This window comes from Apostichopus japonicus, chromosome 9, assembly GCF_037975245.1.
Source record: "Apostichopus japonicus isolate 1M-3 chromosome 9, ASM3797524v1, whole genome shotgun sequence".
NCBI lineage: Eukaryota > Metazoa > Echinodermata > Holothuroidea > Aspidochirotida > Stichopodidae > Apostichopus > Apostichopus japonicus.
Genome location: NC_092569.1, coordinates 23,995,307 through 24,013,572, shown reverse-complemented (window position 1 = coordinate 24,013,572; position 18,266 = coordinate 23,995,307). Strand labels below are relative to the sequence as shown.

The window sequence follows — 18,266 nt, the reverse complement described above, 5'->3', positions numbered from 1 at the left end:
GCTGCTACACAACTAACATCAAAGATGTATAACGCTGATTTTGTATACAAAACCTAAGCATTTTTAAGGTCGTCTGATGACCATACTTTAACAGGCCTCAAAAGTTCTAAGCAAAATTTGAAGACTAGAGTTTAATTTCCCTGAGTAGATATGCAGAGAACATTTTTTGTTGAATAATGTCACAATCCTTTCAGTATCTATTGTGAACTTTTCTTTTCGACGTGCTCATTGCTATCAGCTGTTGTTTTGTTGTTTTCAGTATGGACTAACTCCTCTTCACCTAGCCTGCCAGTCTGGTCACGAAGGCCTCGTTCGCCTCCTACTCAACTCCCCAGGGGTCCAGCCAGATATATCAACTATTATGCAGGTTAGTTTGAAAATCTTATTAGCAAAATTCTTGAAATTATGATGTTAGTGGAAATAAACTAAATTAACTGAATGTTAATGGAATGCAGTAATCAACATTTAACAGATTTGTGACAAACTTGCCTACAAGTGGGGATTTTACTAACGGAAATGCATCTTCCAGAAAATGTTAGTGTTTCAGGAGTGGTTGCATTTGTCATGAACATATTCCAAAGTAGATGTGATATCATTTACTTTTTTTCATATTTTTTCCACTGAGCTATTAGGAATGATTGCCCTTGTAAGTAACCTGTTCTCAAGGGTGACATGACTTCATTTATTTTCATGTTACCATGGTGATTAGTTGCTATGTGTGGTTGGGTGCTTGTATTTGCTCCAGTCTTGATAATGTAGCTAGTTTCTTTTTACTATTCTCCAGGGTACGATACCACTCCATTTAGCTGCCAGGAGTGGATTCACTGCCGTGGTTGGCCTGCTCCTCAGTAAATCAACCACACAGCTTCAAGCCAAAGACAAGAGAGGAAGGACGGGTCTCCATCTGGCCTCGGCCAACGGCCATTACGATATGGTGTCCCTTCTCTTGGGTCAAGGGTCAGATATAAACGCCTCAGACAGGGTGAGTCTTAATTGAGCGAAACATAAAGGATCTGTGATTTATTCAATGACATACCAGAGTGCTAGGGGTGGTGGATCGGATAAAAAGAGGATAATGGCATAAGAAGCGATGGCGCCTAGCATCTGGGGTAGTGGGGTTCATCCCTGGCTGACAAAAATAACATCCAAATAAAATAAAACTGTTAGCAAACTACTTATCCAGTAGAGAGCCTGTGTAAGAGAATGTGTGAAAGTAAGTTGGCCTGATGTTTCAATCCTAGCAGGATCTTCTTCAAAGGCTAAACCTTTAGCCTTTGAAGAAGATCCTGCTAGGATCGAAACCTCAGGCCAACTTACTTTTACACAAAAATATCATCTGTTTGTCAACCTGGAAAATGGTCTACTAAATGGTTAAAAGAAGAGTCAAATGAGCTTATACTGCCAACCCCCCCCCTCCTCTGCCCTGCCTCTTCCACCCCACCAAAGTTTAGTGTAGGTTTTAAGACATCAGCCTTCTTCCACATGCATTCACATAGCATTATGAATCTGGAGGAGTGTAATATAGTGAGAAGTAGTCAACATTGGTTAAGTTGTTATGTACCTAGCGTGTGTTAGCAACCGTAAGCAAATGTTGTCTTAATGACATACTGCTATGTAAGCTATGTTTATGATGCAGATGCATGGCAGAAGGTAGAACTATTTCTAACCGAGATATCCTTATCATTACATTCTTACAGTTCAGTACAATTTGCCTTGTATCAATTCAAACTGAAGCCAAAAAATGAACGCGAAAAACCTGCATACTGGATCCCAGACTTTTAGATTTGTTAGTCCTTGTAGATGTTGTGGATATCAACAAACCTCTTATTGTTGATTATTAATTATTGATTTAAATCTGAATTCTTTCGTCACAGAACGGCTGGACTGCTCTTCATTTCGCTGCTAAGGCTGGTTACCTGAATGTTGTTAAACTACTCATTGAAAGTGGGGCCTCCCCAAAGATAGAAACCAAGGTTTGAAATCAAGTTTCATTTCATTTATTGAGTCAGTTTATTAATATTGTCTCTCATGTAAAGTAGATATCAAATATTCAAGTTATATTGTGTGGACGATAACCAACTAAAAATTCAATAGGTGCATAATTAGTGAGGAGGCTCACTCCCTTGATTAAAAGCAAAAAAATATATAAAGCATATAAAAATATTTGTTGTAATAATTATTTTACTAGACAGAAAGTGTTGATCTGAAAGAATTGAAATGATAGTGTTGGGTTGGTTTTTATGAGATATGCCTAGCTATACTTTCTCAATATATAACGTTAAGTCTGCTGGTGAACGTTCTCTTAAATTTGCTGCCCTGGCTCTTTGGAATTCACTTCACCAAATAGCCTTGGTAACACTGCTACGTTTTCTCATTTTAAAAAGCAACTTGAAGACACATCTCTTCCGTCAAGCTTTCCCAGATTCATAGATTTCTTTCGTTTGTGTCCTTTTGTCCTTTTGTGCTCTGAGTTCTTCGAAAGATTTTGTGCCTTATAAGTACCATTTATTATGATTATATTTGTTTGCTGAGCAGGTTACTGTAGTGTACAAGTGCGCTTTGAAGGGAACTTGTACGAGTGGAATATATTCTTCGTTTACACTCCGCCATGTATGGCAAAAAGCAATGAAAAGAGTATAATAAAGTTCACCTTCACTTAATATCGGTGTGGAGAGATGATAATATTGTAAAACAGTATCACAAATCTGGTCCTTTAATATGTCCACTTTGGGGTTTTTAAAAATTCAATTTCTTGATAAAGACAATATTTAAGACGATGTATATTTTCATTACAGGACGGCAAGATTCCTATCTGTTATTCTGCTAGCACGAATCACCACGAAGTCCTTAGTTATCTAATGAAACAAGACTATAATGTGCCCCAGCTTATGGAGGATAAAAAGGTAAGATTTTTTAGTCTCTTTCTCTGTGAAAAATTAACCTGGTGTAGTTAATCTTTGCATCTGAACGTGTCGACCAGCCTGACAGTGGTAAGGACGTTCACAGACCATTGCCTCGTATCTACCTCCCTTCTGTTTATAATTTCTTTGGCAGAAGGTTCTGCAGTCTGCATCAACGCCCTTCTGAAAATCTGATCATAGGCGGCAGAATCTGTGCCTTTTACGGCCAGCGGGCTGTACTTTGCCATCCTGAGTGTGTTATTGCCACTTGGTGAAATGATGATATTGAGGTTTACAAGGTTTTCTGAAAAGGAATCTTTGCAATGGTCATGGTGTGCGTGTGTGTGTGTGTGTGACACTTGCTTGTAAACATGGTAACCAAAAAAGTCAATGATTCATACTTTGTTTGTGGATCCGTCTTATTGAGTACAAGAAGCATATTGTTTACTGTGAGGGTTCAATGGTCATTTGGGGTCAGTAGAGGTCAAAGTCTGAAAACATTGCCAACACGATAACACAAGAAGTACATCTTTCTTGAACTTAAATACCCTAGTATGTAGATCCAGCTTTGTGAATGCAAGAATCCTATTGAAATTGGTAGAGGTCAAAGGTCACATGAGGTCAATAGGCATCCAAGTCTGAAAACCTTTTAAACATGATAACTCCAAAATTAAAGCTACAAGTAATCTGTGAATTCTCCGATGCTGTGAATTTACGTAGTTTGGTCAAATTCCATTCAGTTCAGTTTAGTGAAGGGGTTCTTTAGGTCTTCAACAAAACACACCTGGCATTCAGTTAATGAAACCTGCTGCAGCGTTCATACTCTTGCTTTCAACGTTTAAAACCTATTTAAAGGTTTCTCGCACTGAGTTTCAACTGGTCAACAGGTTATCTCAAGTGGACAAACTTGCTCAAGGGGTCAACAGATTATCTCAAATGGTGAAAAGCTTGGCTATTTTCTCAAAACTATTTCACAGTACTGTATATCAACAATGTCATGGAACCCTGAACAACTATTTTTGCTACCTCAAAGTTGGTAAAATGTGTTTATATTTCACATAGAAAGATTGTTCTTTCTCGATATTGAAACAATTTGATTTAAAATTCTAAACTGTAAAATCCTTATGAAAGAATGACATGGTTGTTGCCTACAAAGGATTGCAACAAATCTTTTCTGATTCTCACTTAATTCTTAGACAAATTTAACTCACTTGGTCAAATACTTACAGTATTTTGAATTTGAGCAAATTGAATGGCCAGGAATCGAAAAAGCTAACTGGCTTTCTGGTTTCTATCTCTCTGATGAAAGTAATAATCTCAGAGGGGATATAACCAGGCTAATAGAATAGAAGTTGTCAAGATTTCATTTCATTCTGTTTCTCTTTATTTCCTTTGTAGTTTGTCTTTGACATCATGGTTTGTGGTAAATACAACGATCAGGCCTCCATCCAAGAATTCATCCTCCGGTCTCCTGCTCCCATCGAGACCGCCGTAAAACTCTCCAGGAATTTCAGATTACAGTCTACGCGAGAAAAGGAGCGGGCCAAAGATCTCCTGGAAGCCGGCAATTTCTGCGAGGGTATCGCGGTTGACCTGATTTCCATCGTCGGGAGTTCCAACGGGGCGGGACCCCTCTTGAGGTCGGAAAACAGTCGAGGGGTGAAGTTTCTGGACATTCTGATCGAATGCGAGCAGAAGGACGCGGTGGCCCATCCCTCCGTCCAACGGTATCTGTCGGACCTCTGGATGGGTAACCTCACTTGGGCGAACTGGAAGATCCTGCTCCTGTTCATCTTATTCTTGTTCTGTCCGCTGGTGTGGATTTACTTTTCGCTGCCGCTACGGCACCGGTACCACAGACTGCCCATCATCAAGTTCATGTCGGTCCTGGTGTCACACTGCTACTTTATATCCCTTCTCATCTTGACCACGGTGGTGACGAGTTTCATCGAGGCGTTCATCGCCAACCCGTCGCTGGTGCCCAATTGGTACGAGTGGCTACTGCTCCTCTGGCTGTCCGGACTGCTGGTGGGAGAGATAACCAACCCCGGGGACCGGTCCGGTCTGGGCTGGATCCGGGTCCTGATACTGGCGTTCTCTTCAGTAGCATGCACCCTGCACGTGATCGCTTTCTTTGTGAGTAAAGAGCTGCAGCTGCTCCTGGTTTACATACGCAATCAATTCTTCGCCTGGTGCTTGCTCTTCTCGTTCGCGCATTTCTTGGAGTTCCTATCTTTCCACCATCTGTTTGGACCCTGGGCCATCATCATCCGGGATCTGATGAAGGACCTGGTACGGTTCATGGTCATCCTTCTCATCTTCCTGATAGGGTTCATGCTCCACCTAGCTGCGGTTTATCAACCGGTCTACCCGAGATCGGACAACAGCGCCGCCAACGATACCATCCAGAGCCCCGCGGATACTTTTGGAATCCTGTTCTTCTCTCTGTTCGGTCTCGTGGAACCAGATGGCCTACCGAGCATAACGCGCCATCCGGACTTCACGATGGTTCTCGTCAAGATTGTATTTGGAGCGTACCTGATCGTCACATTGATCATTCTGATCAATTTATTGATCGCTATGATGAGCGATACCTATCAAAGGATTCAAGCACAGTCCGATATTGAATGGAAGTTTGGGAGAGCCAAGCTGATCCGTAAAATGAACAGGACATCGGCGACCCCTTCTCCTCTAAATTTACTGACAAAGATTTTCCTATATTGCAAGGCTGCTTACAGATACAAAGGTATTTTATTTAAAGTTTCAGTCTTAATTATGTTCAGATTAGTTGTAGAATTCTTCTAAATTAAAGGCTGTATGCTGCATGTGTTTTGTTCGATCCTTGATATGCTGTGTTTGATCATTAAATAAGATCAGGTACTTGAAAACCTTGTCTGCTACATCAGCTAATCCATAGTGTACCCACAGACAAAAAACTAGTCCAAGGGCTAACATTGGCACCTGTCAAAACAGAGCACCCTAACTCAGTGGCACCTATCAAACTAGTGTACCCTTCATACACACACCTATCAATGATTGCAACACTAAGGGGCACTTATGTAACCAGTGCAGCCCTCACATGCACCTATCAAACTAGTGTACCCTTCATACGCACACCTATCAATGATTGCAACACTAAGGGGCACTTATGTAACCAGTGCAGCCCTCACATGCACCTATCAAACTAGTGTACCCCTCATACGCACACCTATCAAAGGGTGCAACATTGAGTGGCACCTATCAAACTAGTGTACCCTTCATACGCACATTTCAAAGGTGCAACACTAAGTGGCACCTATCTAACCAGTGCAGCCTTCATATGCACCTATCAAACTAATGTACCCCTCATACGCACCTATCAAAGGGCGCAAGACTAAGTGGCACAAGAAAGTGTTAATCTCTAGAATATTATACTATATGCTTACTTTGTGGATGTACATTTTGAAAAGCCTCTTGCCCTCTTGTATCTCCAAAGGAAAACTGTGTTCACCTCAGGCTCGTCATTTCATCAGCGAGGAGGAAGAATTAGACACATTCACTGAATCCATGTCGGTAGACATCTCCAACAATACTGGATGGCTGAGAGTGATATCTAGGAGGAGCACACAAATACATCCAGATGGTATACCCCTCATATATCTGTCTTTCTCCTCTCAAAGTATATATTGTAAAAAAAAAAAGTAAAAAATTGTAAAAAAAAAAAGTAAAAAATTGTAAAAAAAAAATAAAAATTGTTAAAAAAAAAAAAAAAATTAAAAAATACTCTCTCTTCGGGCTTCTTCAAAGTTTTCTGCCAACAAAAGTTTCAGATATGATCATTACAGTTTATGTCAGATGTGTGTGACATTTAAGTGGATGCCTTATTTGGGAAATTTCAAAATGTGATATTAATTCCTGTTCCCGCAAGTACTAGCCTGTCACGTTGTCGAACTTTGCCTTTCTTTGATTCTCTTCCTACAACTTAAAAACAAAACAAGTATTGTACTCTGGACTGCTTGATCATTTGTCTTACTGCAAGGAGGAATGAACATTTCTCATGCGTGACAATCCCTCAAATAATTTGCCAGCCAAAGTATTAAGTTGACACACATCTGTCGGAGCATTGTTGCCCCGGATTGTTGATTCTTGTTTATGGAAGAGATTATTAAACGATGAAACGTTGAAACTGCAGTTTGATTATGTGATCTGCTACAGTCTTGTGCCTGGGTATTACCGTACTTGTTTAGTAAGAGAATGAAGATAAGAAAGGACAAATAGATGTCCCTGAATTATCACCGAACTGATTTCCGTGTTAAAGAATCGTGTAAAAGTAAGAGGGCCTGACGTTTCCATCCTAGCAGGATCTTCTTCAGAGGCTGAATGAAAGAATCGTAAAGGAAATGGCATGTATCAAAGTTGCAAATCTTCAATTTTCTTTTAATTCCAACACTTTCTACAGTAAATCGGTTTGCTGCGATTTTTTCGCAAATTAAATAATATCATGAAGACCCAAATGACATTTGACGATTCATAATTAAAATATATATAAAAAATAAGAAAATGGAAAAACAAAAGGAAAAAAAATCCTCGAAAAAAAACGATGGGTCGATGATGACTAATAACTGTAGCTTAGAATAAGTAAATTGATTTATTTTGTATGTCTTTCTCCCCAAGGATTTCTAAACATGAATAATACCGGCCCTCAGTTGATAGAGACCGTCATGGACTGGCCCAGCATCACCCTGCGGTACCTGTCCATTAAGGGCATCGACGATACCGAATGGCGGCAGGTCGACGACAAGGACACCCTGTCCTCGGCGGTCAACGAAAACTCAAACACCATGAACGAATCGGGTACGATTCACAGGAGGAACCACGTTGTCACCACGAGCAACCACATCAATACCGGTAACGGGGACAGGAAGTCATAAAACTTTATCAATCTAATTTAAAGGGAGAAAAGGGTTGCCTTTTCACATCGTAGGGGTGTCGGTGGGGTGTCAGCAATGGGCACATTTTTTGGACAGCTAGGATTCATGTCTTGACTTCTTGGTTTTTTTTTCCTGGTTTTTTTATAGTTTGATCCACCAGCAAATGTCGACCTATTTGTACACGGTGAATTCCATAGTCTATTAATATCTTGTAAATTAAATTAAGTTACTCGTCAAATATCTCTGAGACGCATCGTCATCTTCAAACAGATTCCACTAACAATCAGGAATTCTATCTTTAAATCAAATATAGCAAAATCCATTAGTTTAATAAGTATATCATTGAAAAGTAATGGAAATACCTAGAATACCATCATTTGTTTTACCCTTGTTTCCCCCTTTTTTTGGGGGGGTGGAGTGGAAGGGGCATAATTATCTTTCTTGCCATTCTTCTGTTTTGTTATATTAATACTAGGGAAATATGACATACTGCTATAAATACTCCATAAACGCCATAAAGATCATGTGAACATTTAATTAATGAACTTAAAAGTCTTAAACACGTCATTTTCAACCAGGTCATTTTTAAACCAAGTTTCTTTACTAATAAATCATGAGTACTATAACACCTTGGACACTAAGAGGCTGTCATACACAGTGGTGAGTGCAATGGTGGTATGGGAGGTGTGGGGGGGGACAGGGGGTCACGAGCCCACCATCTCCATCGTCAGTCGCAGGTAATGGTTCAGCTGAAATGAATTCATTTCAGAAGTGTTTATTAGCACAACCACGCATTTAGACTTAATTTATGGTGTTAAATATGCCTCAGAATGTACCATTTATTGTCTAAAATTTTTGTTTTTGTCTAGGGATGGATCCCCAAACTGCCCTATGTATGAGTTGCATCCAATCACCCCCCCCCCCCACAGCCAAACTGCTCTCTTTGTAAAAGGCTTTCATCCACCAACAGTCCGTCCATAAAAGTTCACAACCTGACCAAATTAGTCCATGAAAATTTGGAATTCGAAAATTACATTCAAACGTATACATACTATAACACCATTATACAGGCTATCATAATTATAAATTTAATGACAAAAATAACCTGTATTTCAACTATGAAACCTTGAAAGATATCAACACCTTGAATTGCACAGGTTATCAATCTCGACAATTTTGATTTCACAGCTGTAATATTTCAATAAATTAATCAAATATATCCGTTGAATAAGTAGGAAATGTTGAAGCAGTACCTTTGAATTATAGCAGTTGTTTGGATTGTGAATTTAATCAAACATTTCAGTTAGTGATGTCAATATTTTAAAACCAAATTGAAATATTAGCAAACCTTGAAATAATGCAAAGCCTTGAATTGCGCAGGTTTTAAACATTCTTGTAGAATTAAATGACGCAGGTATGATGTTGCAATCATCTGCATCTGTTGAAACCATCTTTATTGGAGTATTGCAACATCTTAAATGCTAAGAGGATCAGGAACTTAATTAAACAACTATGAAGTTTTAATTATTTACATTATTTTAAATCACCTTGATGTACTAGGAAACCTTGGAGTATTGCAACATCTTGAATCATAAATGCTAACAGGATCTGGAACTTAATTAAGCAACTATGAGGTTTTAATTAATTACATGATTTTAAATCACCTTGATGTACTAGGAAACCTTGGAGTATTGCAACATCTTGAATCATAAATGCTAAGAGAATCATGAACTTAATTAAACATTTATGAGGTTTTAACTAATTACTTTTAACCCAACTTGAATTAATAGAATACCTTGACATAGTTTAAATCTTGAAATTTGGCTTAAGAAAAGTTAAGGTGCTTGAAACAGTTAGTTTTGACATGAAAACTTTTGAAAACGGTTTCAAAAAATATCCCGTCCAAAGCTTACTACCAAAAGTTTATAAACTATAAGTGATCAACTTACGACATCGTTATGATCTAATGATAATTGATCAACTCTCAGTATCATTATGAGCTAACGATAATTGATCAACTCACGGCATCGTTATAATCTACAGTCAGAGACGACAGCTTTTCAGATCTCTTCGAACAAGGTAGGACCGATATGATAGCGCCCTCTGTTAGTTTTGGTCATATCTGAAGAGCCCCATTATGTCGTACATTTTAAACACCCCTAGATGTACTGGGCCATGTTTCCATACCCACAGTACAGGATGCTGACTCTAATGACACAGATAAACATGTAAGGCCGATCATTTTAAACCACTTTGTATTGTTGTACTAGAAGGAATAGTGGAGAATAGCAACAATCTAATCTAACAAGCTATCATTGCTGGTGAAAGTATATGCAGCTTCCATAAAACTCAATCCATTTAAAACCTAAACTCCTGACTGTAAACTCTAACAAGCTCTTGTACAACACAGATATAGTATTTCAAGCTACATATAAAATTGTTAACTTACCATATAAGCCCTCATGTCCAGTGGCACGTATAGCAGCATAGGAGGAGTGTAGAGGGACTAGGAAAGGACAAGAGGAGGGAGAGGAGAGGTTGGCAGGCAAAAACAACATCTACATCAGCACAGTTTCCTATATGTATATATATAGTCTATATATACATATATATATATAGTCTATATACATGTAGATAAATGTAGTCTATATATATAGTATATATAGTCTATATGTAGCATGTATACATAAAGTCTATATATAGTCTACATATACTATATATAGTCTATATATAGTAATAGTATATATATAGTCTATAGTGTACTAATGTGTAACACTAAAAATTGTCATTTGCTGGTGAGGATGTGTAGTGTGGATAGAGGATGACATACAGGCAATATATGAGTTTAGCAGAATTTTTTGTGTTTATAAACTTTCTGCCTAAGACAGAGAGAGAGAATGAATGGAATATGTTGGACATTTTTGGGTGAACTATTCAACATTTTAATAGAATCTAGCACATATATTAAAAGTCAAATTACCATATTGTAATATTTAGTAATTATTGGTAAATGACAGGTGATAAGCCATAGAAAAGGGCAGATCTAAATATTCCAGATATAATTTGTTTTTCTTTTACTGATTTTATTGTCAATTAAGTTGTAGCTTAATCAACATTATTTTTGATATTTTTTTTTTATTTAATGTCATTGGAAAACATTGTACTACTGTAGAATAGCTTTTCATGTACAAACACTGTTGTTTCATAGTAAATTTCCTTTTGTAGTTTAGGTGATATAATATTAGAAATCGTCATAGTTCGAGATATTTTAGTGAGTAAAATAATTTTCTAGAGTTGACCAATCATGCTCATTGAGAGATATCATTTCTAGTCACAGTTTTAGCGAATTTTCTCCCATTTTTTGTATAAGTAAGAACCAAGAACATGTTGAAGAAGCTTAGATTGCTTTATTCTCGATGAGTGTTAAGGGTATAGCCATCGGACTTTAAAAATCACATTCAGATTTGAAAACATGATAGTTTGCAAGATGTATTGAGAAAGATACACAAAGCTGAGATTAAAGTTTACCGATGGGGTTGGGGGGTTGGGAGGGGGTCGGGAGGGGATGGGGCAGTGATGGATTAGTGCTCCAAACTTTGATTTGACCAATTAATGAACGTAAGTGCATTTGTGTAAATAAAGCGTTAACAAATGCCAGAAATGGTTTTGATTGTATTTATATCGAAAGAAAAAAATGCATATTTATTAATGCACAGGACACATTGTATCATGTAACTTATTGTGCAAAATGTTTTATCTTAGAAATTAATATCGCATTTCACGCTGCGTACTAACTATTTGTTTTTTTTCGAGAAAGAGTTATGCAAGTAAGAAATATATATGGCATCTCTGATTGGATGACTTTTCTGACGGTTTTATTTCTTGTTCATTGTTTCCAGAAAGTTGAAGACGGTTCGATCTGGGGGGGTGTGGGGAGGGAGGGGAATGGGAGGGGGATCGAGACGGGACGTAGAGAAAACTAGAAAGAGGATTTGAAATTGTGACTTTTGTTTGTAGGGGCAAATAATAATTATCATCAGTAACTCTTTCAATATTAAGTGACCAATTTACATGTCGGTGGCTTCCAATTCAACATAACCTTTAAATACGATTCTTGTAACTGCTCATCAAGAAGGCACTTTTTCATAACAGAAGGTCACCTAATGTAGAAAGACAACAACCGAAATAGTTTTAGTGAAAATTGGACTCATCCAAATTAGGCAAAATGGGTACTTTGAGGTTTTTCACAAATTAGATAGAATGGGGAGTACATGCCCCTCGGAACCGGTGGCACCTACTGTATTTCCGGTTGGAAAAGACAAAAAAAAAGAGAAGCAAACTACCTCAAACCCTCAGGTTTAGTTGAACAGATTACGAATCACGAGAGGGCAACAGAAAACTAAGAAACAGGGGAGGACGTAGTACACAACAGAGACTAAGCCTTAGGATACCTTTGGCAAACTAGTCCCTGAATTGTTGGACTAAGTCCCCATTTAGTGATAGTTTCACCCTCCACTCAATTTATGGCCACTGAGAGCAAAAGATAAACTTACAACCTGACATGCATATCTCTGGAGAATTTTCATGGCTAGTTGCTATTTGGACGTATTCACTGCCATATTTCCCGAATTTGGCCGTATTGTGTTGCTCTTGGTTGCTAAAATATGGCGGGGGGGGGGGGGGGAGTTGCCGAATATTGGCTACAATTTAGGAGTAGAATGAATTTTCCAAGGAGTATGTTTCACCACCTCACTATTCGATTAGGTGTGCCCTCTACAGCAATGCTAAGTCACTTAGGTGGATTAGTTTGTATTATAGTATGGTATGAATATATAATATGGGCATATAGGCCTACTGATCACATGACATAAAGAATGTCGATATTATATTGGTTGGTCGAATGATAAATATAATATAGAATGTAAATTGTTGTTAATTTGTTTTGGCTAGTAATTATAGAGAGAAACTGGTTAATGTCCTCAATTGGTTTTTAAAATATATTGACGGGAGAACGATGGATGAAGTGAAGGGTTCCGGAAGGGGTGGGGATTATGGAAGGAATATAGCCGCTTGAGTAGGGAGGGGTTTCTGGAAGGGAATGTTTAATGGGGAATTGGCAACGAGTGACATAAGTGTAGGATGTAAGTTGACCAACACATCGTGATGTCATGTTAGGAGTATTCGCCATTGCAATACTATAGATGTATATATATATATATATATATATATATATATATATATATATTCATACATAAATATAACTGACATCCTTTTAGAAGCAATAACTGAGTTCCTTATATATGCAATACCATTGTTATTATACCATAGTATTATGTAAATAATTATGTTGTTGCTTCTATAAGGAAGTCAGTTATTGCTTCTATAAGGAAATCACTTGCTCGTCTGGGTCTTCCTTAAAAGCTAATCTTCCCGTGTAGCGCCAATTTTCGCAGAACTGGACCAAAGGTAATAGACATCAACGAAACGTGAGCAATGTTGTTCTTACTTTATCACCGGTATTTCTGGTGGCACACTCCTATTAGAGTCTATATCAATCCACCTGAAGAAATGCCAAACTGCAGTAGGAGAACATTTTTTTGGTATGATATCACCCAGTGAATTGTTCATACTGAAACCTCTTCAGGAAAAGTGCGTATATGCAGTAGGAGAACAAAGGGCATGAATTAAAGTACATGTGGTGAAAAAATGGGTCAAATGAGATAATGTTTGACCCCTTTAGGCTCACAGGAACAGCGTACGAACATTTACTACTGAGTTAATAGGTTTGTTTATAAGTGGCGAAAACTTCCCGCTCGGACAGCCAAAAAAATCTGCATGATCATGATACAAAAAATTAATAGTTCCATGAAAGGCCAATTTGTCAGCTATCTGGTGATGGGTAGCGTTTAGCTAGTGAGAACTTCTATCTAGACTAAGATACCACATTACTTTGTTAATTTAGTGTGTAAGTCAATGGGGCTTGTAATTGGCGTGTGCTACCTTCTAGATCATCGGGTGCTGATGTTCAAGTTAGCCTTACTCAATGCACTTTCCGTTAAGCACATAGCTCTAGATATACATGATATCGTTTGCGATCACAGAAACCTGGCTAGGGGCAGACACCGATCGAGCCTCCATTACTGAAATTAGACCACCGGGTTACAAATTTCACCGTCGGTCTATGCCTATGTCGCAATGAAAATTTTGTCAGGAATGCCATGAGACTGGCCAAACAAAAACACTAGAATGGTCTCATTTGTTAACAACTCACCAAACCAGCCATTTCTGTCAAGGGCGTAGGAACCGGGGGGGGGGGGGGCTGGGGGGGGGGGGGCGCCAGCCCCCCCAGTGAAAAACATGGGGGGGGGGCGGAAGTATCATTCCGCCCCCCCTCCCGCTCCGCAAGTCAGAAAACCCCTTTTTCATTTCCATATGAGACAAAAATCTCATTTGGAGCACCAAATTGCATTTAAGGCCAGGTGAAAATGCAAAATTCTTTACAAAATGGAGTGAGAGTTGAAGTATGCTATATTGCACCAAATTGCATCTGAGGCCACCTGGAAATGCAAAAAAAATCCAAAGGGGAGGGGAACACCCCCTCCCCTTAGACCCCTCCCCCAGGCCGGCCATCAGTCTTCAGCCCCCCACTCAAAAGTACCTTCCTACGCCACTGATTTCTGTTTAAGACAGTCAGTGAGCCTTTAGGGTGTAAATATAATGCAGGCGCGTATCCAGGATTTTCAAACCCGGGGGGCGCAAGTTACTATCTAAGCGGAGCGCCACCATCGGTTGGCGCGCAGCGTACAAGAAAATATCTTGTTTTGAAACCCCCCAGATCACCGGAAACGGCACTTCTCGGGCTTGAAATGACCAACCAGATGTACACTTTTTGCCTGAGAACCAAGTATTTCCTAATAGTTTTTTTTTTCCATCCATAACCTATTTGAAGATTGTCAACCCGGCACACATCATGTTCGACCTGATCGCATCTCCTGTGGGTCTTTGCTTTTGTAGGTGATTCTACATCGCGGCCCACAATACCCGTCAGCCCCACTTTTCAAGGTTTTAAGCCCCATATTTGTTCAGAATTTGAAAATTCACATTTCTCTTGAATAAACTCACTTCAAAACATACCCATAATGTTGTACAAAATTTCATCTATGGACAACCAATATAGAAAAAACTTCCTTCAACCCCAAACAGACCGGTCAAAATTGCACGAGTAGAGGGAAGTGTGATGTAGAATGTTGGTGAGAAAATTTTTGAGTAAAGATACTCCCTAGATCGCCGGAAATGACCCTTTCCGGGCCTAACTAATTTGCAGATAAACGAAGAATAAGGTGTCATCGCCAAATTACACCAACAAAATGTGACAAATGTCAATAAGTAGATGAGAGCGCAATAATCGCTAATAAGTAAAAAGTGGTAAAGAGCTGAAAAAGGCGCCAGCAGTCCATTTGAGTCCGTCAGGGGGGCATCCGCCCCCTGACCATATGGACGCTCCGCCACTGCGCGGCGGGGGTGCAGGCCCTAATTCGCCATTACTAATGTAAAAGAGAGTTTTGACATAATTGGACCTCCCTGCTTTTTATACATCTACATGAGACATGTCGTTGTTTACATTAGCATCCCGCGGCATACTGCGCAATTTGAACGGACCGTACGGTACATGATGGCATGCGATGTAATAATCGATGCTTGCTTATATGATATTGACATGAACCCGTTGAACGCGCGCTTTGCGCGCGAAAATTTTTGGTTATTTTTTTCAGGCAAGTCGGACAGTTTTGAGGCTTTTCATCCTGGAACGCCATTTTCATGCTCACTGATATGATGTGATATCTGCTGTTTGCGTTACAAATTCGAACAGGCGCGTAGCGAGGAATTTGCCAAGGGATGGGCGAAGCCTGTAGGCAAATTATCTAAGCGTAGCGCCACCATAGGTTGGCGCGAAGCGTACAAGCAAATTTTGGCCGAAAATGTCTCCCAGATCGCTGGAAATGACACTTCCCAGGCCTTGTAAGTTGCCTCTAAGCACTTTCTATTTTGAAATTACTTAGCGATATCATTTAAAAAAAGGCTGAATGGGGGGGGGGGGCGGGCGGTCGCCCCCATCCCAAAATGAGTCATGTTCCCCGACGACACGGTCGAGTTCGAGACCAGCCACAGTTGGTTTCATAGCACAATTCTAAAAACACGCGTTACGATAGACCATATATAGTATATATATAGATCATTAGTGAGAGAGGAAAATGGAAACGTCAAAAAATGGAGTTGTCGGTGTAAGGGGTAGAGTGAGTCACACTTTTACGAAATCATTGATCCGTCACTGGCTACCCTTCAGCGCTGTAATGATGTCACTGTTCTTCTTTCGCTTCCCGGTGTCTTCGCGTTTTGCTTTTACTCCCTCTTTTTCTCCTTTTTCTCTCTTTCTTCTTTTTCTTTTCCCTTCCTTCCTCTCCTCCTCCTCTTTTTTCCCTTTTTTTCCCTTTTTTCTTCTCTTTTTTTCTCTTCTCTTTTTCTTACCCGGGGGGCGCGCGCCCCCAACGCCCCCCCTGGATACGCACCTGTAATGTACAAACCCTTCCCAAAAAATCAATATGCACTATTACAATAAGATACATTTGTTAACTTCCTGTCCGAGCTAGAACAAGCTTTGTCCAACCCAAACGACGAGTCTTCACTCTTCAACCAGCAGAACCATTGTCCATATTCCAGCTTATCCGTAATTCCAGCTTATCCGTATTGAAACCTGTTACAATCAATGAACTCATTGACATTATTCCTAATCCCCATGTATTTACGTACTTGCAACATAATTTATATATATTGTTAACTTTTCTTTGTCCAGTGGTAAGTTCCTTTCTGCTTTAAAACAAGCTGTTGTATCACCATACATGAAAACGGCTAATGCCGACTCAGATTGCTTAGAGAATTACAGAAACATCTCTCAAATCAGCCATTCATTACAAACGTCAATGAGAAGGTTGTTAACTGCCGACGGTCGAGATATAAGCGTATCATAGTACTAAGACTGCGTAATTCGAGAACTGAATGAAATCCTGCCTGTCATTAATGACAATAAACTTGTACTTTTTGCTATAGCAGTGCAGTAAATTGTGCCTCAGCAGACATGTTTCTCATATAACAGAGCTTAGTAAATGCCTCTACCAGTGATCTAATATATGAAGATCCGAGACGCTATCGTGAAGATGCGTAGGAAGGGGATTCCATAAACGCCATACACTTATAGTGAAATGGTCAAGACTTTCTACACTTCCGTACGTAGTCACGTATATTGCTGAGTAGCCAACCATGCTATTATCAATTGCCTGTTGGTCAAATAGGCTTACTGTATAGTGCACGGTACAGGAAGCATAATGTTATTATGAGTTAGCAAACTGCAGAGAGAACAAGTCCTAGTGCCAGAGAAATAACACGAAGTGAATTTATTCACTGAATTTTGAAATATACAGCTATGAAAAGCCATTATTTCAATTAGAATTACCAAGATAATGCATTTATTCTAGTGTACGATAATCTATTAATGTCAGGTAGGATACGTGACAGTTATGACAGATTTGATAAATCGTAACTAAATATTATTTTGAATGTGTACATGAAAGACTTGCATGTTCATGTTTGTACAAGTCAAGCAGAAAATAACTCTCACAATATTGCACGAATTAAACCAAGCTTTCGTTCTCTATTGCAGAGGCGCATGGCAACCATTCAGCTGAACGGCATTGCCAATCGTGCTCTGTGACATTCGAAAATGTTAAGCTTTGTCCATTACATATAAAGCAGAAAAAACGATAAGTTTGGATGGACTATGTGGATTTAGTTAATTCTAAATGAGAATTTTCTTAATGTTTTTGGGCTGAACTATAACAAATATATTAAATTAGCCGTAGTTGAGCGATATGTTAACTTTCTGAGGCTGCCTTAAATTTAAAGATTGATGTATTTGCTCCAACAAAACTGAAAATGTAAACGACAGATTTTTTTGTAAATTTATATAATTGCACTCATTTTGGTTACGGCACACGACGATATATAGGTTAACGAGCAGTAACTCCGTTATTTAACTTTCATGACGTCATTGATAAATGTCATAACTTTTATATATGTAAGAGGCTAAAATGCTATGGTTACTCGAAAATGATGGTGCCGTATGTCTGAGCTTGCAGATATTGTACAAAAAAAAGGTTGAAAGCCAAGGTCAGTACTGAACCGCTTCACAAATGTTACTGAATACCACTCAGAGTTTCCAGCATCTTTAATTTCAGTACATGCATGTGTACTAATTCCATGATCACATGTTTTTTAATTTGTATTATTTTGGAGAGCTTAAATTGTTATCTCGACATCCTTTCACCTTCGAAATTGTACGATTCTTTGAGATGAGAACAAGTGAGTGCTATTTTATTTTGAATAAGAAAGCTAAGAGAAGTGA

At 39.0% G+C, this 18,266-nt stretch overlaps 1 protein-coding gene across 2 annotated transcripts in view; it reads left to right on the top strand.

Annotated features, from left to right (window-relative positions):
• Nucleotides 1-11,663, top strand: part of LOC139973488 (uncharacterized) — a 71,987-nt gene extending 60,324 nt beyond the window's left edge. For both annotated transcript variants that reach the window (XM_071980218.1, XM_071980217.1), the window contains 7 exons: nt 260-367; nt 785-982; nt 1,875-1,973; nt 2,796-2,903; nt 4,299-5,646; nt 6,376-6,522; nt 7,554-11,663. In XM_071980218.1, coding sequence (XP_071836319.1) covers nt 260-367; nt 785-982; nt 1,875-1,973; nt 2,796-2,903; nt 4,299-5,646; nt 6,376-6,522; nt 7,554-7,810 — 2,265 coding nt within the window. In that variant the 3' untranslated portion in view covers nt 7,811-11,663. The remainder of the gene's footprint in view (nt 1-259; nt 368-784; nt 983-1,874; nt 1,974-2,795; nt 2,904-4,298; nt 5,647-6,375; nt 6,523-7,553) is intronic.
• The last annotated feature ends 6,603 nt before the right edge of the window (nt 11,664-18,266 follow it).